Source organism: Rhizoctonia solani, chromosome 3 (genome assembly GCF_016906535.1).
Source record: "Rhizoctonia solani chromosome 3, complete sequence".
Lineage (NCBI taxonomy): Eukaryota > Fungi > Basidiomycota > Agaricomycetes > Cantharellales > Ceratobasidiaceae > Rhizoctonia > Rhizoctonia solani.
This window is the reverse complement of record NC_057372.1, coordinates 1,748,565-1,775,509: the sequence shown is the minus strand read 5'-3', so window position 1 is coordinate 1,775,509 and position 26,945 is coordinate 1,748,565. Positions and strand designations below refer to the sequence as shown.

Below are 26,945 nucleotides of genomic sequence, written 5' to 3'. Positions count from 1 at the left end.
AATTATCTAGTCTGCGATACTGGCCAACGCTTCCTACTTATTTGAATACCTTCTTTATGTGGTAGGAAGAGAATACACCTTATTCATTTCCTCAGACTACCAGGATGGGCCCGAGTGAGCTAATAAATCCAATCTGAGATAATAGCGCTGAGCGTTCTGTTTGTAGATTCCACTCCCTTCTAATCCCTGTTGCCATGAATTTGTGCTATCCCTAGGTTAAATAAACAGCACCAAGTTTACACATACGATTTTCAATGCAAATTCCTTCCTCGGGACCACAAACAGAGGTACAATGGTACGAATCCATTTGGACCACGTTGACACGTATGATATTGTGTCCACAGCCTCGTGCCCTGGTTGCATGTCAACGTATGCAACCACAAAAGACATGCATTGCGGTGATTTGGTTTCTCCATCGTGAAGTCATCTCAAGCCACGTGACATCGGCGATTTGGGCCAGACCCTGTTCGAACCTGGAACAATTCCTTGCTCCTACCCTCCTGCCATCCCCTCGAGTTTATCTCACGCGTCTTGCGCGCATATTACGAACAAAACAATCGCTTTGATAGCATAGACAAAAAAATCTGTCGACTATCAAGTTGGTCTATTTTGACTCTGCATAATCGGCCAACCTTGTGCTGAAATTGGTTCCGTTTAGAATCCACTGCTATTCGACTCAGCAACAACGGAATCGACACATTCACCCGACACACAGAGGTACGACAACTGCGACAACGGTAACTAACGATAACTCAGCAACTCGACAATACAGCGACAGTCACGACATCGACTATTAACGATAATTCGACAAGTTCGACAATTCAACAATTCAACAACTTCAACAAACTCAACAAACTCACAATCCGACAACCCTGATAAACTCGATAAACGATGGCATCCGAACTGAATGCTCGACAAGTTGTAACACAAACTGCTCAACCCCTGCCAAGTTGGCTTAGCTACTCGGCTCTTCCGGGAACCGGACCAGTAACAAGTTATACCATTTTGCGTTTCCCACTGACGTATTATGGCCCCAGCGTATGTATATTTCCAACGTTTCATATAATGTATTTTTATATCTCTCAATAGATTCCCCTGGGAACTGATGGAATATGGACCTATGGAGGCTTAACTCCCCCTCCAACGACGGCAACTCCATCTGCAACCACTTCTCCAACTACATCTTTATCTTCTACTATCACTCTTCCAACGCCCACAACCACAACCTTCGCGAGCGTCTCAGTTATCACACGCACACGAACGTCTTCAACAATACCACCTACTTCAACTTCCACTGAGCCTGCTGGATCTCGAGAAACTCTCCCAATCGTAGCCATTGTACTCATTGCACTCGGTGTGGCAGCCGCTCTGCTCCTCTGCTGTCTCGCTGGTCTTCTCTTCTGGCGCCGCCGTAGGTCACGGCGTGCGAAGGAGCCTCCTCGTGGTGACAGCGAATTTTATGCTGGTCCTGGACCGGACGAGGATGTCGAATCAATTCATGCCGTTCCAAATCTCTTGGGAGAACGGCACAGCCTATTAGGGAATGACTCGTTTATCGTAGTCGGAAATCGCAATGGACGCTCTCCTCTGATGACACAACGTAGCCTTGGCGGAGCATCGTATCAACGGCTTGCTGAATCACGCGTTTCACAAGTGTCTCGTAGAACGGGATCGTCGGAAATTGGCGTAGCATACACGGACTTGCCCCCTCCACGAAGCCGACGACGTACCGTTACTGCTGTAAGCGGTGGAGTTAGTTCCAGTCCCTCGCATCCTACGTCCTCAAGTCAACCTGGAATCGGGAGCATGCGAACGCACAACGAATCTGCACGCTCAAGCTTGTTTCAACATCCAGCCGAACAAGACGAGAGCCCGGTTCTACCGAGAGACAGCGCTCATGGTGCAGTGAAGCGCGCATCGGACCTTGGTCAAAAACCGCTTCAGGCACCGGCACCTGCTGCTCAGGGTTCATCTGGCGCTACATTGGGCGCTGAACTTGGAATGTTGGGCCTGGGAACGCGCTACCCTGATCCTTCTCAATCGCTATTAGCACCTCTTCAAGTGGCGGCTCCGGCGCGCGCTTCCCTCCTCGTCTGGTTACACCGGCAGCTTCTTCTTTTGGTTCGAACTCTCGCATATCCCGCGCAGCGGTGATTCTCGTCCTCCTCCCAGTTTATAGCTGGAGCTGGCTCTCAAGCGGCTTCTCGAGCTTCAAGAGGCCACTCTCCTGAACCAGTCCCCGTGCTTCTCCGCCGCCCAGGGATACATTGACCTGGCCCGAGAGTCCTGAGTCGGAACAAGACGAAAATGCTCAACTTTTGACCGCTGAACGGGGTAATGTTCGAAGCGGAGTTGGACTGCTAGGCAGGTTCAGTTGGTGCGTAACAATATTGTGACTTCGAGCTTTAAGATACTTATTCTTATTTTAAAGGTTCACTCGCGGAGGAAACGGAAATGGATCTCCTCCAGCACGAACATCTCGTAACTCGTACCCAGGCTGGATGTCCCCTCCCACAGAAGAAGGTTTCCTCGCAGAGGTCGATGCTGAACATGAGCAAGAATATCGCGCATCCCCCTCTGATCCTCCCACACTTGAGAGCAAACCTCCTGCCAGTCATCCGGGAATGGTGCGCCTTGTTCCCCGTGAAAGATCTGAATCTACCGGTCCTCGACCAGTCTCGTCAACATCTGGTAACACCGTGTACCACGACGCACCTTCCCAGCCTGGTACTCCCCGCGAACGTACGGGGCCATCGACCTGGCTTGGATTCCTTGGCCGCGGAAGTCCTGCTACCGGGCCCGCCCCTCCTGTTCCTCAACGACCCTCACCTTTGTCTCATACTCCCAGTTCGACCCCTGCAACCGTTCCTTCGTCAATCACCCCTCCTCAGCAAGCTCGCATGCGAGGCTCGAGTGATAGCGACGTTGACCCTGTGCCCGTCTTCGACCGAGTCTGGCTCAGCTGGACGCCGTACTTCAAGCCGGCCCGAGAGTGATATCCTGGATAGGCCTGCACCCGAAAGTTTGCTCGACCTTCCCCCTCCCACACTCGTTCCACCAAGTCCTGCCCCCGTATTCCCACCTGGACTGGCTCGACTTCCTCGTACATATAACTTTGGCCTTCTCAATGAACTCGGTGACGAACCACCGGCTGCCGAAGAGGAATGGCGACACATCCGATCCTCTCCTGAACATGTGGACTGGCGAAGAATCAGTATGGGCCGAGTGAGTGATTAATTTCTCGTGTCAACTCATCGGTATTAAACATGTAATGCAGACCGTCCGAATCAACAGTCCGCACACCGCAACTCCATCCCAAGTTGGCTCAGTTCACGGGGGAGGAACCGCGAGTCCCACAGCCACCGATCCCACTTCGCTTCAGGTTCCAAGGCCGACAGGCTCAAATTCGTCACAATCGCACAGCGGCGGATCCGACAACTCCGAATCACGTCGAGCGGTGGGCCAATCGCCAAGCATGAGTGCGTTGACGGGAGGCACTACGTACAGTGTGAGCACGAGCGGTACTGGAACTCCCGCTGACACTACCACGGTCAGTAGTAACCCTCCCTACCCCCCGGAGACGCTCGTGACTGAGTCGTTTGAATTTGGTGGATACGGATACGCCTTTGACGACAGCGAGTACGACGAGTACGAGACCCGCGCAACTACAGTTTCCAGCAACGATAGCAGTGGGCGGCGGGCGGTTGATCTACATGGCGAACCGGACGAGACGGATGGGCAGGACGTTTACGTAGGGAGGTTTGGGGGTGAGGGAGGGGTGCGATTCGTGCCGCCCATGAGTGCTGTTGGAGTCTCTAGATGGAGCTAGAGGGTGGCTCCAGGCATGCATGAAGAAGTCACGATATCGATGTTCCGACTGCACCTTTAGCCCCTTATTGGCTGTTGATCAGCGGTGTGTGCGCACCTTCTGATCCGCCTCATGTTTTGGGTTCGTGGACTGTTCGTGGACTTTTTTGTTCTCCTGTACTTTTCTCCTTATTACTTGTTTTTTTTTCCTTATTTTTCCTCCGCTGTCGTGTTGTTGTTTATATGCACTACCAATATATATGCTGCAATTATGTCTTCATCAGGTGTCTGCACTTGGGTAGCACTACATTGGGGATTCTGGTATTATTTTTGAGCCTGAAGGATCCACTTGCGAGCTCCCTCGGCTGCTTCCTCTTCCTCCTCCTTTGTCAAGGCCTTCCTGGATCGAGGCTCTGGAACATCCAAACCACTATCAACCTGAGGGCGCTCGGAAATACGTTTCAACCAAGCCTTAGCCCTCACGTCAGTTATCGGGGTTCTATCTGAACAATGACAAGCTTCAACTCACCTCGACATTCGGGAATGCCTCTAGGCTATCTACGCCCGCCCAACTCCATGACCTGACCCACGGGTAGGCGTTAATGTCGGCGAGACCGTATCTGCCCTTTCCAGGACCAACCAGGTATTCTCGGTCGGTCAAGCGATCGTTAAGAACTGATTCCAAGTTGAAATGCCCACGTCAGTCTCAAGCGGGGAGAAAATTTTATATTACGATTACCTGAGTAGAGACGTTTGGTCTCGTTGATGTACCCTAACGTATCCATAACAAAATTAATTACCAATTTCTGCGCTAAGTCTGCTGGATTGAAATGAACCTACGGTTGATTCCATACGGTCTGGGCGGTTCGGAATGAAATGAGCCATTTATACCATGGTTAAAGTAAAAAGTTCAGGCTGGGGCTTACATCTTCTCGGGCGCGTAGCGGTAGAAGTGGTTGGCTTGACCCTGCATTGGACCGATACCACCGTGCTGCGATCGGAAATTGTTAATTCATAAGGAGTGTATGTATGTCCTTCCAGCACTTACAGTGAAGAAGATCCATTGCAATTCTTCGGAGTGTAGGTCGGAATCTGAGACAGGATCATAGCTGAACTTGCGTTCCTTGTCGTAGTGCTATGAAACCCGATGAATTTGATTAGAGAATAGAATCCAAGTCTGACGATCAAACAGTATACCTGAGCGAGGTAAAGGAGGATCGCTGCAGACTCGAAAACAGCAAAGTCGCCGCGCGAACGATCGACCAAAGCTGGGATGCGGCCGTTGGGATTGATCTGTGACGGGACGTGATTAGATGGGGGTGTACTGTTGGAATGGGCAATGGTGGCACCTTCAGGAACCATGGCTCCTTTTGTTCGTTTTTCTACAAAGGCACGACCGGTTAAAAGGAGGATAAAGGCATAATTCATGGGGTTGTCACGACCTGGAAGTCTATCTTTGAACGTCGTATTGAAACCCATATGCGTCTTTGAGTTCCTCAAGAAATCGATGTCTTGTGTCCTGCGTAATGCAACCGTTTGAGAGAGACCCGGCAGACTCTATTATGTTAACGAACCATTAGGAGTGGCGACAGTGTAGAGCAACGGAGTATTGGAAGTCATGGTTGAGAGGAGCCTCGATAGCCTGCGTATGGTAGGGTAGCCAGTTTTAGTGCAGCAATGCAGGTGAGAGCTGGTCTATTTATATCACCGCGAAAGCTGCTTAGTGTAGCTGCCGCTGTATGACTGATCAGCTGAACTGTATGCTCAGTAAGCTTTCGGCTTCGAGCACCACGAGAATGTGCTCAAATGACGCCATCAGTGAGTATTTCCAGTTATAGGTGATCTACAGCACCTTGATGTGGGAAGCGGTCGAGTTATATGCATACATTCCACAGAATTCGTGTAGAGTGAGCCTATATCCTGAGTGCACTTAATTAGCGAGTTAAGCACCGGGGGCTCTTGCATAGGTGAGGAAGTTATAATGCAACTTGGCGGCCTGGCGCTATTGATATTGTACGTTACGGGACCAATAAACAGTGACCAAATCGAGCTGCAGTTGTCTACACAACGACAAAAATCACACGTGTCAACATAACTGGAGGTCGATCATGAATTATGTTCGCTAATATAAGTGCGAGTATATCCAGTGTCACATCGGAATTCATTGCCACAATGGTGGCCGACGGTTGTTGTTCGCGGAGACAAGCGGATCATTTCATTGAGTTCCAGTTCCCAGGTTGGCTAAACTATACCGGCGGCATCCAGCTGAGCCTGTGATACTTGAGGGTGGGGGATTCGAACACTCAGGTCAATATCACCGAAAAGGCAAATGTAGGTTGGACAGTACCCAAACGAGCGAAATGAAGGTTTGTGTAATGGCAATTCTGGATTGAAACAAAGTTCAAATGGTCAGGGTGGGTGTCAAACATATGATCTCAAACTGGTCCCTGGGGTCTCGGCTGACCCGAGTAGCCATCACCTTTTATTAACCTGCGGGGGCGCTAGGCTCTGTTGCTTTTCCTTCTTTCCCCTTCGTTTGCAGTCACGGACACTGCATTCTTGACGCGTAGCTTGGAAGTGGTCCCCAGCACTCCTTTTCAGACCACGTATCTGTATCTACATTTGGCTCATTTTGCCGCATATTAAGAGAACGCTCTGGTAGCTGCTCTCTCTTCGATCCAACACACAAACCCTCCTGGTGGCGAGTCACCGGTGTGGCGATCTCCGATTTCAGACGCGTCATACCCCCCCTCGGTACTTCGGAACTTGTGGGCGCCCCTATCACGAACATTTTATGACCTCATTCTGGTACGTACATCAGCGCAGTCAGCCCAATTAAGTCGATTTTGTCCTAAAATTACCGCAACTTAAATACTAGACCGGGATCCCAAACGTATCTCCCCGACCGGTACCAGAGTCCATTGCTGGATCTGACTATCTCGCATACCTCTTCTCGCCACAAACCAACAGCTGGTTTTCATCCACGGTAGGTCATATCAGCACTGTCTATTTCATTTTGATTGCCTGATACTCCGCGCCAGTGGATACACAATGCTCCATTCGCACAAGGCAAACATCTGTGGCATCCTTTGCCAGCTCTCTATACCTCCCTGTCGACCCCGAAAATCCCCCAAATTTAGACGATGAAACCGATACATACCCTTCATCGGATGAATTATTCGGCCCTGATCACGAGGAGGGAGACGATTACACCATATCTAGTCGACGGTACCTATCATCCCACTCACGCTATTCCTCCACTTTTTCCATGTTTCCCATCCTCCCACACCGCCCGCAGCACAAGGAGTACCATATCTTTCGAACGACCTCCTTCATCTATGTCCCTGACACAGCCACAACAGTCTCGTCATAGCAACACTGAACTTAGTTTCTCTCCATCTGCCTGGAACAACAAACCTGTAATCCGCACCATGGCTTCAACATCCGAACTACCATCACCTCCCAGTACTGCGCGTTCATCGACTGAAGCTCCTATGAGTGCGGCTCTTGAAAAGTTGACCGAAGCTCAGTCAAGCTCTGAGGATCCAGGAGTACCGATCGAGAAATTCGACCAGCTTGCGCTAGAACACCTCGAACAGGACAAGGCACTTTTGCAAATGCTCCGGAAGTTGGATGACCAGAAGCTACGTATCGCCCAACTCACATATGCGCTCAGTCGGCTACGCATATTATCCAACTCGGCTTGTCTGTCACCCTCCGACTCTGACACCCCTGTTCTGGCCGGATCCATCTCGGTCATTCAACCCCGACGTCTAGGCGCCGTAGTGCCCAAACCTCTGATTGTTCAACAGTCATCGAAGAGTGCCAGCTCCATCGGTCGGTCGACTCTGTTCTCACCAGGAAATGGCACGTCGGGCTTATCTGGACCGAGTACAAACGAGGCTGTGAACCAACGCCGACGAGCGAAACAGCAGTTGCACGAATTTGCACTTCGACGGCCCGCGCGCATGGCGAAGAGTCGGGGAAATGGCAAACCTGCAGCCGAGGATGCCGCGGCTACAGCGAGGCGCGTAGGCTGGGAGGGCGCGCGGGGTAGCCTTCTATGGTAATGAGGGAAACTAAGCCTCGGGCCGCTGGGATTGTTGAGCACCCCAATATTACTATCCGGCGACCGAAGCGACCGGACCCTCCCCTGCATATGATGAGCCCGGCACACACACCCCGCGCTCGGCACAGACACAGGGTGTCAAGTCCGCTTTTACAGGTAGTCCTGCTACACCACCTAGTTTGCGTTCGTTATTTTCATCGCCGAGTAGCACTGCTTCGAAATCTCCCCGGACCCCTGTTCAGACACATTTGGCCCCTCAGGTTGTCTATGACTCTCCGTCAACGCCTGTTCCTCGTAAGCGCGGGAACAACAGGGATAAGCCCTTACCAGCTCGACCTGTCTCTCCAACTAAGCCCATGCGATTGGCGCGCCACATTTCGTATACATATGAGGTCCCACCTGTACCCTCATTAGAAGACACGACTGCCCATATCACTCTCATCGATAGGTCACAGGCAACACCCCCCCTTCCCGCAGACGAAGTCCAGAACAGATTGGCAGCCACCTTTGCTCATTTCTCCAGATCCCGTGGACCTTCTCCTCAGCCATCGTTGTCACCTCGCGTACCGAGCCCGCCCCGGAAAGCACTCGAGTTTCCAACGGCACCGCTCGACCAGGGTCAACCGGACTATTTGCAACATATGCTTCATCAAAAGTGGGTCGCCCAGCTTGACGAACATTCACATCAAGCCCGTGGAAATTGGAAGTCGCCGCTCAAGGCAATTAGGCAGAAACTTACCGGCTTTGGGGGACCCCGTCGACCAAGCCGAGCATCGATTGCGGATTCTTCGTCGGATACGCATTCACAGTCTCATGCACACGGGTCGTTTGACGTTGTTCCTGGATATGTCCAAGGTCTAGGGACAGTAGACGAAGGAGGTGATTCAGAGTATGGAGGTATACCGCTTACGCCTGTGCCCGACGCCAAAGCGCTCAAGGCAAAGAAAAAGGCATCTGGAAAAGAGGAAGGAGGCGTATTATCCAAGGCGACTTGGCGCTTCTCTAAATTGGGTTCGTCTACATCATGATCTATCATCGCACGAGAGCTTTCATTTTGTTTTGTCACGTATTTCGATTGGACTTGGGTTTTTGCTTTTGTTTGTTTAGTTTTGCAATCTGCCGTTCACTCTGTTTTTTTGTTTTTTTTTTTGCTCAATTTTTCACGCACGCACGCGCTCGCTTGCATACACGGTCGTACTATCTTGTACCATATCGCATCTTGACCCGTCGCTGGTTCGCACAATCTTATGACGCATATATTCGTTCTTAGCTTTTCGTTGCGAGTGGTATTACTTCAAATTACACCACATGCAGCCGAGGTCTGAACAAACTGGTGGGGATTTTGACCTACGGTGATCAAAGGTTATCCATCGTTACTTACATAAAATGATGCACGGGTACCTAGGCAGAAATGATTAGCATTCTGTTCAGATGAGACAGAGCATAAGTAGGAAGAGGAGTCAGGTTGCAAATTATAAGGCCGTCATCCAGCATCATTCACACCCGGTTCGGGGCGGTTTCGTTAGAAACGCAGCATCCAAAACATAAGGGTGGAGAGCTATACAGAACATGCTTGTTCTCATCATTGTAGCCCTGGACAAGGGCCACGATTAATCGTCCGGAACTACTCACCATTTCAGAAGGAAATGTTACTGGGAGCAATAATTCGGTAGCCGGGCCTACGACCCCCGACCGAGCCATTGGTTTGTCCATTGCTGTTGGGCCCTTGGCCCGGGCCATTGCCGCGACCGTTGCGGTTGTATCCGTTATTGCTTCCATTCGAGTTCTGCCGGTTGTTGTTCCAACCTCCTCGCCCCCGACCCCGTCCACACCACGAGCATTGCCGTTTTGTTGGTTGCCATACTCTTCTGCTAGAATGCGGGTTAGAACACGCCAGGTCACATGTTACTCTACACCTGTATTAGCAGTTTCTATTTCAGTGTCACCTTCTTTTATAGCGTCAACCCAGTCATCCCAAGTGTCGTAATTCGGGGGATGAAGACTTTCATCTGTTTCAGGACGCTTTGATGGGATAAATGCGAAGGGTGGAAGAATTGGTCCGGTATGAGGAAGGAAATTTTCATCAATCGTTTGTAGGGCATCGAGTACAGAGTCCAATGCCAGCCAGCTGAAACTAAACGCCCCAAAAGTCTTGTCGCCGAGGCTGCTTGTGAGCAAATATGCCCTCCAAGCTCGGCCTAGCCAGATGTAATTACTTTCATCTTCTTTTGCCTTAAGCTGGTACCGTATCGTGTTGGTGAGGTTGCGAGTAAGACTCTTCATACGCTCGATCAAGTCCGGTTTTGAGGATACTTCCAAGTTCGTGCCCAGCATGACTTCAACTTCTGATACCCGCTCCGCCGACTCGCTGGAAATTGTATGCGCGACGCAAATGTGGTTGAGTTCGGAAGTGTAGCGCGACAGTAAGGATTGGATAAAGGTTACTGTATCGGAGCTGCTAACTGTGGCTTGGATTTCGTCTTTGTACCTCGCGACAAAGCCAGCGACACGGTTTCGGATCGTAGTGGGTACTTGGTCCTCCACGTCTGATTCCCGGGCAGGGTTTCCCTCGGGTAGCTCAACCGCACGAAACAGCTTACCAAGGACACTGGACAAGTATTCAATGAGCGGTTAGCTGCACTAATAATCTTTGAGACGAACCTATCACAAGGGTAATAGCGACCATCGTTGGCGTCACGACCATGACCGGCCTGCCAGTCAGGCTTCAACCCTAACCCAGTTGTTTCGTCGAATGCCTTGTCGTATTTGGCTTTCCGAATTTGATGGTTCGCTACGTAAAAGCCGGTCTTCACAAAGTCGACCGCCTTATCATGAAAGTATAAGTAAGGTTACAAGATAGGTTTATTGAAGCGTACCCTGGAATGCAGTTCTGCATTGACTATGCAGTTTTCGTCACGAGCGCGCATATCCGAGGTCGAAGCAATGACAAGATGATTGGTAGCAATCATGCCAAGCTATATTAGAATAGACTCAAAAAATGAATGCCCAGTAGCAAGTGCAAGAAACAAACCGAGTCGTGGCAGATATACTGTGCAAAAAAGTGTTATAAACACAAGCATCGGATGTCAATACCCACGACTGACCTCGACCATGAAGTCGGCAACATCTTCAATGGTACTACAAGGGTTTTGTGAGTCTTTGTGAATCTAACGAGTTTTTGATACCGACCTGTTCCTTCCTATCTTCTTCGATCTTGGGGTTGGATAGTTGGCTGGGCAATATCGATAGCGAGGGATGAGTTCTTGAACTGAAATCAAGTTGTATAGGTCCTACTCGCCAATCAGTAAGCGGTACTATGCGAACAAAGATACGTACCCCATCTACCGTAAGCTTTAGTTTCTTACTCTAGTATTAAATACTCTTATGCTTACCAAGGTCACCACCACCCAACATATTAGGGATCGGTCTTGGTCCCTTGGAGGAAAAAACAACAATATTGGGTAAGTTGTTTCCTTCTCCATAAAATGGCGAATCAACAGGTGGCTCCCCAATAGCCCAGACCACCTGCGCATCACCCGGGTGTATGACAGGACTTCTTGTGACTAGATAGCGACCCTTTAGATATCGTACTTCGGCTTTCCCACTCCTTTGGTCAAAGTGCTGAACGCAAGCTAAAGTTTGAAAAGTGAGCTTTGGTGAACTAGGTGACAAAGAGACACACACCATATATTTGACGAGGTCGCAAGTAGTCATCCTCATCGCAAACACCGACGAGAGTGTAACTATCTGGGACCTTGATTCTGGACTTGTGTTTGAGGTCTCTCTTGATATGAAAGAGTGTGGCATTCAAGAGTTTGTGCAAGCCCGACGTGCGTACGCCATCTTGGCCGAGTTCAATCTTCAGGCGTGACAATCGATTAAGAGTGCTGGCTATTTGGAAAGGGACTCCCAAACGATTTGCAATGAGTAACTTCGCAGCCCCCCCAAGTGTCGTCATGCCTGACATCGTCTCTGCCAGGTTATCTTTCATCAGATTTAGGAAGACATCATCTTCGACACCCCCACTCCATAGTAACACAACCAACGGCCTATATGTTAAAAATCATTAGATTAAACATTGTGAATGTATGAGCTAGTGCGCACCTGTTTAAAAAACAAGGGCTATAGGTTACGAACGCACGGGCGATTTCCAAGGAGAGGTCATGCTCCGCCTCAAACTTTGTCATTGAAGGACGCAAGCAGAGCACTCGTCCCTCCAGCTTGGGGTCAAGTCGTACCATTCCCTTGCTTCCTGGTAAAATTTAGGTGCAAAAATATTTCGGCTCATCGAGACCTGAAAGAGAGAAAGCACTAACCTCCTATCCGTATCTGGAACGCAGGCGGAGGTAGTTCATTCTCGTGATGGAAACCTTGACGACTGGGTGGAAGGTGTTGAAGCATGCTTTTCCAAACGTCTTTCGCAAGTTCACGGCTAATGGTTCCACAACCGTCGGAGAACATCTCGTCACGCCTATTTTTAAGTTCCATAATGTGCCTAATCTCCGATTCTTGGAGCATAGTGGATTGGCTAGTCGAAGAAAATGCTTGACTCATACGGGCACCGTAACGTGCAGGGCAATCAATGACTTTGTCAAAATTTCCCAAGCTATAGCGGATGTATTCGCCATTTATGATTTCGTCTTTCCATTCAAATGGTGCCACGAAAAAGCAGGCATTCTCACGAAAACCTGTAGTCTATTCAGCAAAACTCACGTGTCTAGCCTAGTACGAGAAAGGTTTACCAGATTGGCTATATCCAAGTAACTCGTATTCTCGATCACAAAGCCGAATTGCTATGGTAGTGGTTAACCGAGGGTCAAAACAAATGGACCGAAAAAGCACTAACCGTTCTTGAGAAACTTGCCAACTCTCTTCTGAGTGAATGCCATGGTGTCGACTTCGTATTCAAAGCGGGCACGACCATCCGCTTCGTCGGTAAACGCAACTCGAATAAAGTGCGTTTCATAGCCAGGGTATCGGCGTATCACCCTATTCGATTGCTCTTCAAGAGGTCCTATGAGCATGGTTAGTTGTATGCTTTGGCTAAGTAACCTAAAACCAAACCATTTAAGTGCACGGCGGTGGGAGTGATCTTCACGTGGTAACACATAAAGCTTGCTTTGGATATCCCTATTTTTTCCCAAGGCATTGATTCGGCGCTCTTGCGAACATGTACCTCGAACTCTTCAACGACATTTTTATCCTCGAAATCGTTGAACGACTTTCGAGCACCAGCCCCTTGTATTTCTGCCCTGAATGTTCTCAGTGCATCGCGGCCTGGTCCTTGGACTTCTTTGCCAGCTTCTCTACTATCGGTTTGATTGCCAGAAGCTCTGTTGGTACCAACGCACCATTCCGAAAGAGAGCTTCGATTTGAAAGGCAACTTCGAAGTCCAGAGAGCCTCCTTGGAACCACTTTTCAACGACGGCGATGTTATGTGCAGAGTACATGTCAAGTTTGCCAAAGCTAAGTGGGGGGTCCATCGCGGGTTCTCCAAGTCCAGCCATTTGACACATTTCTGCTGTGGGAGCTATGCTATCTTCATGAAATGTGAGTTTAATCCACCTGGAGGTGTATGGCGCGACACGCTCGTGTCGCTCATCCAGAGCAGAGAGTCGGTTTCGACTCCGTCGCACATCGAATTTTCCGACTCCGGTTGTCGGCCGAGAAATGTCACCCAGTTCGAAGTGTGGATTTTGGGCGAGGGCGAGGAACATGTACTTTTTTCCTGCGTCAGTTCCCAGAGCTACATAGTTGATAGTTTGTATTGCAATCGCAACGCTTGGTTGGGTCGAGTCTTGGTGGGAACCCCCAATACTAATCCGGAGCGACTTTTCGTCGTCCTCAAAGATAAAATAGCCTGTTTCATCGACAAGCGGTCGTGAGTACTCCACTGAAAAGTTCCAATTGCGTAACACGCCAAATTCCAGTGTTTCGAGACGCAGGTGCTGCCCGATGATTGAAAGTCGGTGGTGGAGTTTACGGAGATATTTGATATTGGGTAGGCGCACTTCCCTTTTTTCAAATTGAGGATGCTTGACTCGATTGAGGTTCATTACAGGCCGATTAGGAGCACTAGGCTGAGCATTATCGCGTTTTTTGGATGCCTGAGTTGATGTAGACTTGCTAGATTGTGATCGGCGATCCTTTGAAGAAGTCGGTTGGGGTCCTGAGGTAGAAGCTGGAGTAGCATTGGCGGATTGGCCGGAGCTGGACGCTTGCAGATTAGGCGGCTGCTCCCGAGAAAAGGCAACTGCCTCTTGACCAAACATCATTGGCTCTGTTTTGAGCTTCATTCGCGTCAGCACACATGGACGTAGGCCGTGTGACAATACATACCCTTGCAATAAACATTTCCATAGTTTTCTCATCCGCAAACTGGATCGCTCCAAAGCCCACGTGCTTTTTCTCTGAAGTAGGGCGGTCCAGTATTACCATATCGATGATCGGCTTAGGGGCATCTACACCTTCGCCGTACATGTTGACCACAAACTTTTCAACCGCATCGCGAAAAGCGCTCCTTGCGACATTGAGAGGAAGGTTACGGAAGTAGAGTGTATGCATATCATAAATTGATTCGTTCCAATGTAAATGTCCGAAACAGGAGTTGAGGTTGGATGTAGATCGTGGCACGATCAATAGCCACCTAATTGGCTGATCCGTTGCGTTACAATAGGTACGTGGTACTGCACAGGAGTTATCATAGGACACGTACTTGGGCGCTTAGCCCTATACCCTCGTCTTCCATGCCTCCAGTAGCTTCCCCGCTATTCATCGAGGCGCAAACGGCCCATGAAGCACTTTCACGCAGAATAAGAGACCTGGGCGAGTTTCAAATACCCCGCCTTCGAGACTGTAAAGGACCTTTGACTCTTCAGCAGCAATATGCCGCCGAGCTTCGGGATGATACTGAGGCAATAACGAAGCGGTTGGAGGTGGGCTTATGAGTTCGTACTATCTCTAAGAGAATAAATTAAACTCTCCCAGGACTTTGCAACGCTTGCAGAGGATCAAGAGAGAGAAATTGAGCGAGTACAAGTGAAACAATGGGTCAATGAACTGTATGACGAGCTCTCCAGGTATGCGAACAAAAGGAATTAGAGGGTGTTACCAACGGATTGTTAACAGGATAAAATCGGATTCGCGCGCCGCACTTCTGGCATCCAAACGAGCCATTGACAGTGACGCTCGTTCCAGGCGCGACGAATTACTTGGGTCTGCAGCGCTTCAGCAGAAAAGAGCAGCTGAAGCCGAAGCTCACAAGCAACGCGCCACGTAAGCTGCATGAATTGAGCACCGATGGCTCATGCGCTGGCATAAAATTAACACTTCTGCAGGGAAGACAAACTGATGGCCGCCTCGGATGATGTTACCGAAGCCTTACGCAGGACAACACGCCTGATGCAACAGGAACTTGAACGATCCGTACTGTCGACACAGATGCTACGTGAGTTTGATATCCATTAATCTAGCTATATCTCAACTTACTCTCAAATTGGTAGAGGAGTCTTCCAAGACACTTCGTTCCACAACTGATGTTTACGTTAACCTGGACAACCTCATGGATGTGTCACAAGTGTTGATCAAGGCGTTGCAACGCGCAGATTGGATGGACCGTATAATCATAGGTCTCTCCTTCACTGTGTTTTTGCTTACCATGGCGTATATTGTCAAACGACGCGTTCTGGACCGGTGAGCGTTTTATATTTAGATTCTTAGCATTGCTAAATCGTTGGATCGGTTTCACAGTGTTGTTACGGTTGCCACTTTGCCGTTAAGATTGATGGGGGCGGGGTATGTATCATATCACTATATTACTCTTTAATGCATAGCATATACCAACACTACAAAATAGATCATCCAAGGTTACCACAACGGAAGACATGCTTACAGAAACAACTCGAACCATCAAGACTTTGGCTACATCCTTGACTAATACTGTTCAGACCGCCATGTAAGGTAGAGTTCGGATGTTCCAACTTACCCTTGCTGATAATTTTGGAGCAGTGCCAGCATACCAACTACACTAGACAGCCTTCCTACGTCCAGTGTTAGGGAAGCTGTATTAGATACAGTTGAAAGCGCTATAGAAACCTCATTGGATCCAGAGTAAGACGTGTTTGTGTTCCTGCTTTGTCGTCCATTGACTTTTACTATGGTAGTATCTACACGCGTATATGCTCAGATGGGATTTGCGAATTTGCTGAAAGGTTCGCGCAGAGTCCATGGGCTAAATTATTCTTAACGGTTTAATACAATAGCATGACTTCAATTATCGCTGATGCTACCTCAACAGTTGCGTTCAGGTACGAATTTTCATCAAGTGGCTTAACCTCTATTGAAATACCATGTGTACACAGCGTCCTCCCCACCGTTGCATCGCTTCCGCACGAAGAGCTATAGAAACTATGCGAGTAGAGTATGTATGTATTTAATTAACCGAGCTACTCGCTCGCTTATTGCGCTTGGTTCCAACCACCTGTAAAATAACGATCTATAAAAACATATGCGTAATAGCAAAATCTAACTCTACAGTTCATCCTTTTCTCCCTTGGACGGTTCGTCATCTACTTCTTTAGGCCGCTCGTCATCAGCTTCCTTAGGCTGCTCGCTCTTTTCTTCGGATTGCTCTCCTTCGTTTTCCTTGGGATCGTCTTCTGGTTCCGTTTCCCTTTTTTCTTTCTCATCTTCATCGGAACTCGCGCTCGCTGTTGGGCCAGTAAAAGCTTCGTATAGTTCTGTCACAAGGACGATAAGTAAATATTGTAAATAGACAATAACAGACTGACGTTGTTTTAACGTGTCGTTTAAAGACGTTGGTAACACGACGTTGTATGTGACAAATAGGTCTCCGTGACCTGATCCTTCAAATATAGGCATCCCTTCGCCTTCTACTGTTTGGACGTGACCTAGAGGCAGAGGTTAGTGGTCGTGGGCCGGTGCGCCACAAGTACGCACCAGGTTGTGTTGTGCCATTCCTCTTTAGAGTAACAATGTGTCCATCGAGATGCGTGACATTACGTTCGAATCCAAGAAGCGCCTACTCAATAATTAGCATTCGAATGGGTGTCTATGTCTGCTAAGACGTGCCTCCTTAATTCCAATTGTCTCAGTCCAATAAAGAGTGCTTTCCTTGCGTCGGAAGCCGCCATTTGCTCTTTGACTTCGGACTCGCAAAACAATATCTCCAGCCTCATACTCCGGACTCTCATCACCCTCTCCTTCAAATACGACCTCGTGTCCTTCAGGCATGCCAGGAGTAACGTCCAACGTGTACTCCGCAGTGTGGTCCATGACTTTATGGCCTTGACAATGCGGGCACAACTTCTTGATCACCTTTCCTCGCCCGCCACACTCGTTACACCTGCAGAAGATCAGTTAGACTCGGTGTTAAATGAGTAGGGTTATGTATTGCATACGTTACTTGTGTTTGTGCATACATTCCTGGGAAGACCTGTTGCTTGACGAGTTTGATTCCCTGGCCCTTGCACCCTCCGCATGTATGGATGTCCTTGTCGCTTGCTGCACCTGAGCCGCGGCAATGGTCGCACAGTATACGCTTCTTTATCCTAAACTATATGTTGAGTTAGCCAAGGTTTCCGTAGCTAGCTGGTATGCTGTTTACCTCAACATGATTCCCAGAATACCTAGTAATGGGGGAACTCAGTAAAAAGATCTGAATCTTATAATGGCCAAAACTCACATGTCGGCCAAGCTAACTTCAAACTCCGTAAGCATAGTCGGCCCCTTTCGAGACTGTTCGTGATGTCCGCCGCCAAAGAAATTAGAAAACATGCTAAATGGATCAGGTGCATTCTTCCCGGCTTCATGCTGTTTCAGTCCATCCTCGCCGTGGCGGTCGTAGATGGCCCGTTTCTGACAAATTTCAGATAAGGATTGATTTGCTCATAGTAGACTACATACCTCAGAGTCTGATAGGACCTCGTATGCTATAGTCAAAGTTGAGTAAACATTTTGACATACGCTGCGGGGCGACAGTGAACTCACCTCGGGATATCTCTACGAATTTATCTTTGGCCTCTGGGGTGTTGTTCTTGTCAGGATGATATTTTTTGCTCAACTTCTTGTATGCCTTCTTGATGGTCGCATCGCCAGCGCCTCTGTCCACTGTAGACAAGAGGTGAGCTCTTCTATGCACGTGCGCTCATATACATCGCTGAATTACCATCAAGGACTTTGTAGAAGTCTTTACCAGCAGCTACCACAGCCACCAGTATACAGAAAACGGATAATAGTGTAAAGAGGGTTGGGGGCGCCATAGGAGGCGATAGGAGAAGGAGTGAGGAGTGGAAATGTCAAGCACTAGCAAGAATGGACACGTCGCATCTTACACGAGCCCTGAGCGGACCCTGATCGGGAGTAAGCGCCTTAGTTGGAAATTCTCAGATATAAGCACATCTCTAACATCACTGACCCAGTATGACGATGCTTTCTCGGTGCGGTCGATTATTCCCGGCATCTAACAAGTACACACTCTATAAAACCGTGGCCAAGCCAAAGCTCTACTCCAGCTTGGCTGATAGGTATCATCCGAAAGTTAGCCTGCTGCCCTTCACGTTAGTCATGTGTTCACCAATTTACCGTTCTTTGACAAACTGTTCCAGACAGCAACGATGCGTTAACCGTCCAGTCGAAGCTTGAGCTACTTGTGCCACCAATGTTTGGGCTGGCAGCTGCCATAAAGGGATACGGACAAATGCTATTTGGTGAGTACATAGAAAGAGATGGGTTCAATGTTGCAATATTTTAATGGTCCTTTGGCAAGGCAAGGACGTCGTGGATTCGGGTATTAAACGCACCAATTTCAAGGTACGGAGGAATCAAACTCATACGCCAAACTAAAACCAAAATACGGTATAGGCAGTCTACATACCCACTTGGAAAGTGGACTGTATAACTTCATTTACTAGTGACTTGGGCGATTCGGATCATCCAACTGTGATGCACCTCCGGGAAGTAACGGTTCCAGGTGAGCACTATTCCTGGTGAGCATTAGCTCTCGTCTTCTCCAGAAGGGGGCACCTGAAACTACTCATAGGTATTAATCACCATCCTCTGGCTCGCTGGGTCAAGAGTTTCCCCACTGATACCGACGAAGCCAAGCCGTTTAGCAAGAATCATTTAGAACCACTGAGCGGCACATATGATATTCTGGCACTGCCTTTTACAACATCGCCTCTTGCCGCTCCTCAGGCCTTGAAGGAAGCACCGTACGGAGACATCGAGATAACAGAGGGATGGAGTATTGATCCTCGGTCGGTGGAGTTTCAGATGGTAAATTCCTCATAAGGTCTTGATATTTATCTATCTGAGGCCTCTGGCTAGTTGGCAGCATACCCACTTCTACATCCTGTTTTCTTGGCGGAATACACCTTGGGAGAAAAACACATAACCGTGCTCGCACATGGATATCATGATGTATGCCCATTTCACCCCAATGTTAAACGATTACTTTCTAACAAAAACAGTATTTCTCAGTTTGGGGACATGCGTCTCACCCAGATGTATGGGTAAATGCGGAACAAGGTGCGACAGTGACGTATCTCCGAGCGAGCAAACCAATCGTGGGTGGCCCAGCTGCCATGCCCAATTTTATTGACGAAGAGAACACCGTAAGTAATATCGAGAGGATAGCCCATGAGCCTGATATGAGTGTGAGTGATTGTCAAGGCTATATCTCTCGGTTCATTCACTTACACCCCGGCAGGATTTGAGAATCCAACCGGTCTCATCAGCGAACGCGACGAGGAATTGGATGACACTAGCTGGGAAAGTGGATGAAATCGGTTTTATTATCGAAGTAAGTGTGTCCCTATTTGCTCAGAATCCCTCGCTTACGTGAATTATAGAGTATACCGGCTGCAAACGCACGCATAGTCAGAATAGAGGTTGCCCCTGGACTCCGAGCCAAGAAATCTGAAGTAGGGACGGACCCACGTGCACCACTGAAGAAACAACTCGAAGAATTGAAGGAAGAAGCTGAGAGAGCCAAGCCGGAGTGGATGAAAGAGTGGGAGAACCAACTTTCCCAATAATAATCTGGGAGGAGAATAACACATTTTAAGGCGATAGGGTTACTCCTCTCTGTCGCTTCGATAAATTTCAGTAAATTCAATAAAAATAAATGGAGCTGATTCACTTATTTGGAAGTCGTTTGAACTTGTTCTGAAGAGATTTGCTTCATGGCTGTTGGTTTCAAGTTGACACCAATTGTGGGGTATAATAGTTGCGTAATTCACGTGACCTTGCTCGCTTTCCTCTCCGCAACGACGCAAGGGGTTTGACTAAACTATAGCTATTACTGGGCGACTAAAGCCCTTAAATACAGTATAAAACCTCTTGAACTGAGGTTTATAATACCGAACAAAAGGAAAAATAGTTGGGAGTTTGAATGTCTACAGGTCCGTCATTCCGCTGCCGTGGTCTTTGGTCGCCACTAACCTGCCTTGAATAGCTGGTGCAGCAGCCAGAAGACCCACGAGGGGTAAGATTGTAAGTTAACATCTCACTCTATCTGGATGGGACACTCATACTTCCGCGTATCGTGCCAGAAACCACCGCGCCAAGTACGTGCGCCACCGTCGCAGTTTATTCAAACAGGGCTGACACAATATCCCACCGCCGTCGTATTACGTAGCAAGCTGGTAAGTATGGCCCAAGATATCTTACCAGCTTATGCATCTAACATAATCTACCTAAAGGTGCTCAAGAGCTGGCATGGGAGAAACTCTCGGTCTCTATTCAACAGATATATGCAAAGAACGCCTCCTCACTATCCTTTGAAGAAAACTATCGTCATGCCTATAATCTCGTCATTGCTAAGCAAGGAAAGATGCTCTATGACGGCCTTGTCAAATTGATTTGCGAAAATCTCGATATATTCGCCAGAGAGAAATTAATACCTGTCTTTCCTCGTACAGAATTGGATGGCCGGGACTCGATGGAGATGTGCCAAGCAGGCGAACTATTTGTCAAGGTGTTTCGAGAGGTATGGGATGATCATGAAAGTAGCATGAGTAAGATTTCCGATCTGGTCAAGTACATGGTGTGTTTTCAATTGTGAGATTCAGTACCATGCGTTGAGCCTGACAGTTCCTGTTGCTAGGATCGCGTTTATACGCAGTCGGCGAATGTGCCTAAGATCACGGAACAAGGCTCAAAGCTCTTCCTCTCTGAGCTCATTCATTCGACTAAGTACCCTATCCTAGCACAACTCAACGCGACCATTCTACTGTTAATAAGGATGGAGCGTAATGGGACCGCGATTAACCGTAGTGCGATGAAACAGTGTGTTGACGTATTGCTTACTCTTCGGGACACTTCTATCAAAGCGGTGTTTGAGAGTACGGTATACAAACTAAATCTAGAAAGCGAAATCCTTCAAGAGAGCGATATCTATTACACCAATCGAGCTAAGGAAATGCTAGATTTGCATGACTTGTCAGAATACTTAAAATTGGTACGTGTTCAAGTACCTCACGTCATATCTCGTATTAACTTTATACAGGCCGAGTCTTTTATCAATGCAGAACAAGATCGAACACATAGTTATCTTTCATTTCACACTTCAGTTCCCCTCCAAAATATCCTCATCAGCAAAATCCTTACCCCCCATACTGCCCGATTACTCAAGGGACCGGAAGCAAGTGCTCCAGAGGTGTCATCAGCGTTAACGCAGAAACAAAACACTGCCCTTGATCTTCTTATTGACACGGAGCGCACAGAAGACCTGGCGCGACTATTACGAATGTTCCAGCTCCCCCCTGAAGAATCCGGGATAAAATTACTACGCCTCCGCCTCAAAGAGAGTATTATTGGGAGAGGAAAGACGATCAACGAGGAGTGCGACGAGGACGCTGTCGCCACGACAAAGCAAAGCACGGATGGGAAGAAGGCGGGAGAGGCGTCAGCAAAGTCCATGGCGGTTCAGACGGCCATTAAATGGATGACTGATGTGTTAGCTCTCAAAGATCATTTTGACCGCTTATTGGCGAACTCTTGGGGTGGAGAGGTATCCATGCAAACCGCTATTAACGAGGTGTGTCTTCATATGAGCATATTGTGGCAACATCTTATTGGCTTAATAGGCATTTGAGTCCTTTATCAATATGAATAAGAGGGCTGCAGAATTTGTTTCCCTGTTTATCGATGACCATCTAAAGAAGGGAACAAAACTGGTATGTGTCGTGTACTCTTTACCATAATTGGCACTTATACCAGACGTTGTATTCGACATAGAAAACGGAATCCGAGATGAATACTCTGATTGACAGGACAATATCTATATTCAGATTTATCTCGGACAAGGATGTGTTTGAACGTTACTATAAAACACATCTAGCCAAGCGGCTCTTGCAATCTCGAACCACCGATGATGAGGCAGAGCGGGAGATGATAGGCAAATTGAAGGTCAGCCAAAAGCATGATTACTACACGCCATGATCGAACGTTGATGCTAAACTATCTCAAAGATCGAATGTGGCTTCGCGTTTACCCAGAAACTGGAGGGAATGTTCCATGACATTCGACTATCTGGAGAGTTGACCGATTCGTTCCGAGGGTTCATTCAACGCGTAACTGAAGGAGATGATGTGAGTAGATATGACAACTCTTTCAAACTCATATTCAATTATCGTTTTCAGTCCGCTGTCACCATTGATATGCAAACATCTATCCTCACCGCGGGCATATGGCCAATTACAAACACGACCGATTTTGGGGGTTACATTATGCCTCCTATCATTGCAAAACATGTTTCCTATTTCGAGCGATTCTACAATACCCGACATAGCGGCCGAAAGCTGTCTTGGCAACCCAATTATGGCAGCGCAGACATCAGAGTAGCGTTTAAAACACGAAAGCACGAATTGAATCTCACCACGGCAGCCATGATCGTATTTCTGGCTTTCAGTGACGTAGAGATTGGTCAAGAGTTAGAATATAGTGTTAGCATAATTGCTTTTTGAATTTCTTCTTCTAACTAGTCTTTATAGGAAATCAAAGAAGCTACTGGACTCCCCGACGTGGACCTGCAACGTCAGCTTCAATCTCTAGCATGCGCCAAGTACAAAGTTCTGCGTAAACACCCCGCATCTCGCAGTGTCAGCACGACAGATACTTTCACATTCAACTACGATTTCACGGCGCCATTACAACGCATTAAAATTCAAACGGTTGCGAGCAAAGCGGAATCCAATGAGGAACGGCGCGAGACTGAAGAGAAGGTCGAAGAGGAACGAAAACTACAAACTGAGGTTAGCTTCTTGTCATGAAATAGATATCCTCAAATAATTTACCGTCCTTTAGGCCTGTATCGTCCGTGTCATGAAAGATAGGAAACATATGGCACACAACGATCTGATCAATGAAGTAACGAGGCAACTAGCAAGTAGATTCACGCCGGTCCCTGTCGCGATTAAGAAGCGCATAGAGGCTCTTATTGAGGTAAATACACCTCGTACAGAATGCAGTATATTCGAACTAATAACTGAACCATCAGAAAGAATATCTTGAGCGAGGAGGTGATAAGAAATCATACAACTATCTGGTATGCTATTTTCTTATTCAAAAAGGTTGTTAATTAACACTTATACATCTAGGCTTGATACATGTATCCTGGAAGGTTCCTGTTATTGTGTACTACCCATTCGTTTTTACTCTATCCATTATTTACTCCTATTCAAGCGAAGATCTACGGTACATTCAATTCTTGTACGTTGGTGTGTGAGCCGAACTTTCCTGTGAGACAAGATAACTTCTCCAGCATCACCAAAAGCTCCCAGGAATCTTAGTCCACTATCAAATAGGTGGAATATTTCTATTTAAGCGCCAAGTAACCATCGACTAGAATATCGCAATATGTTCTCTGATGTATAACTGAGATCGTGTCGCATATATCCACATGGATTATGAGGTATCAGCCTGAATCCACCTGATCCAAATAATTTTGGGGTCCATTTGCTCTTTATGCCACAGCTGGTGTATCCGTCAGGAATAGCCATATGGGTGCGCCGTTCCGTTCGGGCAGGTATGGGGTGGAGCTCCGAACTCCGGCATGGCCCAGATTCGCTTGCTCTACCCATAGGCATCTCTAAGGTAAGCCCATTCGTTCGGACAATTCGGCGAGTCTCGCTTATCCCGAACCTCGGTGACACCTTTGACCCGTGTCGTGAATGAAATCCTTGCCTTGCCAGTTCACATGTCCGCAATGCTAGCGCTCTCGCATCAGGTCGCTTGAACTCGGCTACAGTAGCTGTTCTGAATGATACGATTAAAACACGAACATGTACCATGGAACAGTACCCTAATTAGAAGTTATCCGTCCACGCTACGCTATAAAAAGAGAAAGCTAAGTTGTCCAGGAAAGCATTAAATCACATCTACCTCCTAGCCAAGCAATCCTTCCTGTCTATTCTATTATCTGAAATGGTTCGCCCCACTGCAGCTGCATTTGCACTCGTTACTGCTGCTGCCGGATCCGTCTCGGCCATTAGCATGACTGGTACTCATCTCCTCGCTGCTCGTGCTGTCCCTCAGGATTATCTTACCGCACACAACAACGAACGTGCCAATCATGGTGCCAAGGCGCTTGTTTGGGACAGTGGCCTCGCTTCGACTGCACAGGCCTGGGCCAACCAATGCAAATTTGAAGTGAGTCCAACTTTATCTATTATGATGAGACTGGTTGTCGGTACGCTAAACCATCTACGCAGCACAACCAAGCAGGCCAGAACTTGTATGCTGGTACTGGAAACCCGGGGGCCGCCGCTGCAGTTGGTGCCTGGAACGCCGAATCTAGTACGTGCCTACCCAAAGTTATCGGCTCTAATTATTGAATTGTTCTTACAGAGGACTACAACCCCAGCAACCCACAGGCTTCACATTGGACCCAGGTTGTTTGGAAGTCGACTACCAAGGTTGGATGTGCTCTGGCCACATGTGCACCGGGAACCATCTTCCCTGCTAACTACGTGAGTAATATTCCAAGCTTTTTTTAAATCAAAACTGGAGTTAACTGTGGCTATTTAGGGCGTGAGTAATGCCTTTGTTTCTGAGAGACACGCACCTTGCTTGAGTTTACTGACTTGGTCCCTAGAACGCCAACTACTACGTTTGCAACTACAGTCCTTACGGAAACGTCGCAGGCCAATACGCGTCAGTAGTCTTCTTCCAGTAGATGTACTCTTTCATAACTGACGGTCGATTTTTTGCAGTCAAAACGTCCAAAAGAACTAGTAACCTTGAGTTTGGACACTTCTCAGTTTATGCCTTCACTCCATGTACCAACCCCTCCTTATATTGCAATGATATGCACATTTGTTTTCGTCTCAGTCTTTACGACTTTAGTGTGTACCTGCCTGGTTTCCCATCTCTTAGCTAAATGTGTGTCTTTGTGGGTCATTTACTTGCAAGCTATCAAGCTGGCCCAATGTGTTACGAGTCCAGGTCCATAACACCATTACACTTCACACACGTCGCCACTCCGTCGACTCCTTGCTGCCTCGCCGGCCCGCATTTCCCCTGTCGTTCTCATGCGACGCCGGTACTCACCACGAGTCATACCACAACGACCTCGCGTCGCCATGCCCCTATCGCGCCATCTCGTCGATATTATGCCTATTCGGGTAATTCCACCGCTACTTGGACCACGACCTGCAACCGATCGCCGACCAGCTTTCCCCACCTCTCGCGCACCTTTCCATTTCGTCCCCCATCCTATAGTATTGATTTTATTTCTTTCTTCCCGTTTCACCTTCGAACTCCTCGATTCGCCTCCTTTGTCACCATTCACCCTGCAGGGCGTTCGTCACTTGATCCATCCAACGGCTCTCTGCAAGTCTAAGACAGCGACTGTGGGTTGTGTGCATAGGACAGAGAGCGAGTGCATGCGATTAATGACGAGTCAGACACCCCAATTTTGAATATGAATCCAAATTCTCGACTCTCCGAAGTATTCGAAAGATCTACCGCATACTCTCTTATTTGATCTTGGGATTGGTTATTGCCGGGAACGATCAGGTGACCGCGCAAGTGATTCACCCCCTATTCGCGCACAAATAATCTTCTCCAGCTCGGACAACAGAGTAAGCAAACAATAATTGTGGAAGTACTGTAGACACGTAAATTCAAGCGTTTTAATCAATATATCAACATCAGTATTATCCCGTACCTTGCCATTCATTCCCAATAAACGCTTAACAGAGAAAGGTCACGAGGTCCAGCGGTTGAGTCCAACACAAATCATTCAAAGCATATAGGGTTGGTGCTCTTCTCAACCCAATTCTTTTTGTTCCGAGAAGGCCATAAGATCACGTGACCTGCCGATGTGTATGCGCCCCTTGGTTCAGTAGCCAGGGGCAAGCCCCTCTCCATATATTCGATCACCTATTGTGCCGGTTCCTCAGCTTGCATCCACCATGCACTTACGTACGTCTTCCGTTGATTGTCTTATGTATTGTTTATTCGTATTACCCATGTATATCTAGCTGGCTGATTCTTTGCTTGTTTGGCGCGCCCCACTCGCTCCTTTCAAAACTCTCAAGTTTCCTCTCATTCTAACTCTCAAATTACCTGACCGCCTCACTATATAATAACGATTTCTCTATTCTTCGATTATACGGAGCCCATCAAGCCTTCGGAGACAATAAGAGGGCAAGGGTCGGACTCCTACTTACTTATTATATAACACCAACGGTGAGTCGCATTTCATAGGGAATGAAGGCACTGAGTCACTCATTCATGACCTACCATTCAGTATATACTAGGTAATATCCGGGTAAAACGGGTGTCAGCCCTCGAAAAGCCTTTTGTGTGACTTGCCAGGTACGAAAGTTCCCCACTCGGGACATCTCAATACGGTCGGTTCTACTTCTCTCTCTTACAACCCGGTCTCCATGGTCTAGAAGGAGTCCAACTAATTAATACACAACCATCCCCTCGCAAATCACGTCGATTTAATCCAAGCAGCACAATATACTCAACATATTGTCGTAGCATGTACTAGCGGAGGAAAAAAGTTTGGAAATGGCGCGTGATTTGGGCGCTAAA

The 26,945-nt window shown here is 48.0% G+C and overlaps 8 protein-coding genes across 8 annotated transcripts; 5 read left to right on the top strand and 3 right to left on the bottom strand.

The window, feature by feature from the left end:
• Positions 1-891: 891 nt before the first annotated feature.
• Positions 892-3,829, top strand: RhiXN_02962 (alphaherpesvirus glycoprotein E domain protein; the record flags this gene model as incomplete). Its single annotated transcript, XM_043322779.1, has 6 exons — positions 892-1,038; positions 1,090-2,150; positions 2,237-2,377; positions 2,432-2,627; positions 2,677-3,225; positions 3,278-3,829. The coding sequence occupies 6 exons, from the start codon at positions 892-894 to the stop codon at positions 3,827-3,829; spliced, it is 2,646 nt and encodes an 881-aa protein (XP_043178275.1).
• Positions 3,830-4,131: 302 nt separating this feature from the next.
• On the bottom strand, positions 4,132-5,427 carry RhiXN_02961 (glutathione S-transferase; the record flags this gene model as incomplete). The annotated part of the gene is made up of 8 exons (XM_043322778.1): positions 4,132-4,278; positions 4,337-4,482; positions 4,547-4,579; positions 4,648-4,664; positions 4,734-4,798; positions 4,856-4,942; positions 5,005-5,318; positions 5,382-5,427. 8 exons carry the CDS (start codon positions 5,425-5,427, stop codon positions 4,132-4,134), a joined length of 855 nt encoding a protein of 284 aa, XP_043178274.1.
• A 1,811-nt stretch (positions 5,428-7,238) lies between these two features.
• RhiXN_02960 (uncharacterized protein) lies at positions 7,239-8,904 on the top strand (the record flags this gene model as incomplete). Its single annotated transcript, XM_043322777.1, has 2 exons — positions 7,239-7,860; positions 7,916-8,904. The coding sequence occupies 2 exons, from the start codon at positions 7,239-7,241 to the stop codon at positions 8,902-8,904; spliced, it is 1,611 nt and encodes a 536-aa protein (XP_043178273.1).
• Positions 8,905-9,373: 469 nt separating this feature from the next.
• RhiXN_02959 (RNA-dependent RNA polymerase) lies at positions 9,374-14,441 on the bottom strand (the record flags this gene model as incomplete). The annotated part of the gene is made up of 18 exons (XM_043322776.1): positions 9,374-9,469; positions 9,509-9,747; positions 9,793-10,484; positions 10,538-10,701; positions 10,753-10,851; positions 10,908-10,925; positions 10,981-11,014; positions 11,066-11,166; positions 11,201-11,217; positions 11,269-11,508; positions 11,561-11,925; positions 12,014-12,128; positions 12,193-12,564; positions 12,619-12,669; positions 12,723-12,890; positions 12,941-13,177; positions 13,228-14,167; positions 14,217-14,441. The coding sequence occupies 18 exons, from the start codon at positions 14,439-14,441 to the stop codon at positions 9,374-9,376; spliced, it is 4,173 nt and encodes a 1,390-aa protein (XP_043178272.1).
• Positions 14,442-14,623: 182 nt separating this feature from the next.
• On the top strand, positions 14,624-16,280 carry RhiXN_02958 (uncharacterized protein; the record flags this gene model as incomplete). Its single annotated transcript, XM_043322775.1, has 11 exons — positions 14,624-14,812; positions 14,865-14,956; positions 15,006-15,152; positions 15,215-15,324; positions 15,380-15,569; positions 15,627-15,671; positions 15,733-15,831; positions 15,885-15,986; positions 16,040-16,087; positions 16,139-16,183; positions 16,238-16,280. The coding sequence occupies 11 exons, from the start codon at positions 14,624-14,626 to the stop codon at positions 16,278-16,280; spliced, it is 1,110 nt and encodes a 369-aa protein (XP_043178271.1).
• A 126-nt stretch (positions 16,281-16,406) lies between these two features.
• On the bottom strand, positions 16,407-18,157 carry RhiXN_02957 (DnaJ domain protein; the record flags this gene model as incomplete). Its single annotated transcript, XM_043322774.1, has 10 exons — positions 16,407-16,615; positions 16,667-16,786; positions 16,836-16,917; positions 17,049-17,241; positions 17,297-17,451; positions 17,503-17,524; positions 17,581-17,753; positions 17,802-17,827; positions 17,886-18,005; positions 18,064-18,157. The coding sequence occupies 10 exons, from the start codon at positions 18,155-18,157 to the stop codon at positions 16,407-16,409; spliced, it is 1,194 nt and encodes a 397-aa protein (XP_043178270.1).
• Positions 18,158-18,317: 160 nt separating this feature from the next.
• Positions 18,318-23,503, top strand: RhiXN_02956 (cullin family; the record flags this gene model as incomplete). Its single annotated transcript, XM_043322773.1, has 23 exons — positions 18,318-18,454; positions 18,507-18,604; positions 18,664-18,707; positions 18,759-18,867; positions 18,937-19,172; positions 19,224-19,316; positions 19,367-19,552; positions 19,606-19,698; positions 19,748-19,908; positions 20,269-20,299; positions 20,353-20,382; positions 20,536-20,542; positions 20,600-20,943; positions 21,004-21,357; positions 21,406-21,936; positions 21,986-22,075; positions 22,137-22,307; positions 22,370-22,489; positions 22,541-22,843; positions 22,892-23,152; positions 23,205-23,342; positions 23,398-23,445; positions 23,498-23,503. The coding sequence occupies 23 exons, from the start codon at positions 18,318-18,320 to the stop codon at positions 23,501-23,503; spliced, it is 3,591 nt and encodes a 1,196-aa protein (XP_043178269.1).
• An 820-nt stretch (positions 23,504-24,323) lies between these two features.
• On the top strand, positions 24,324-25,074 carry RhiXN_02955 (cysteine-rich Secretory family protein; the record flags this gene model as incomplete). Its single annotated transcript, XM_043322772.1, has 4 exons — positions 24,324-24,548; positions 24,611-24,695; positions 24,747-24,868; positions 24,994-25,074. 4 exons carry the CDS (start codon positions 24,324-24,326, stop codon positions 25,072-25,074), a joined length of 513 nt encoding a protein of 170 aa, XP_043178268.1.
• Between the last annotated feature and the right edge of the window lie 1,871 nt (positions 25,075-26,945).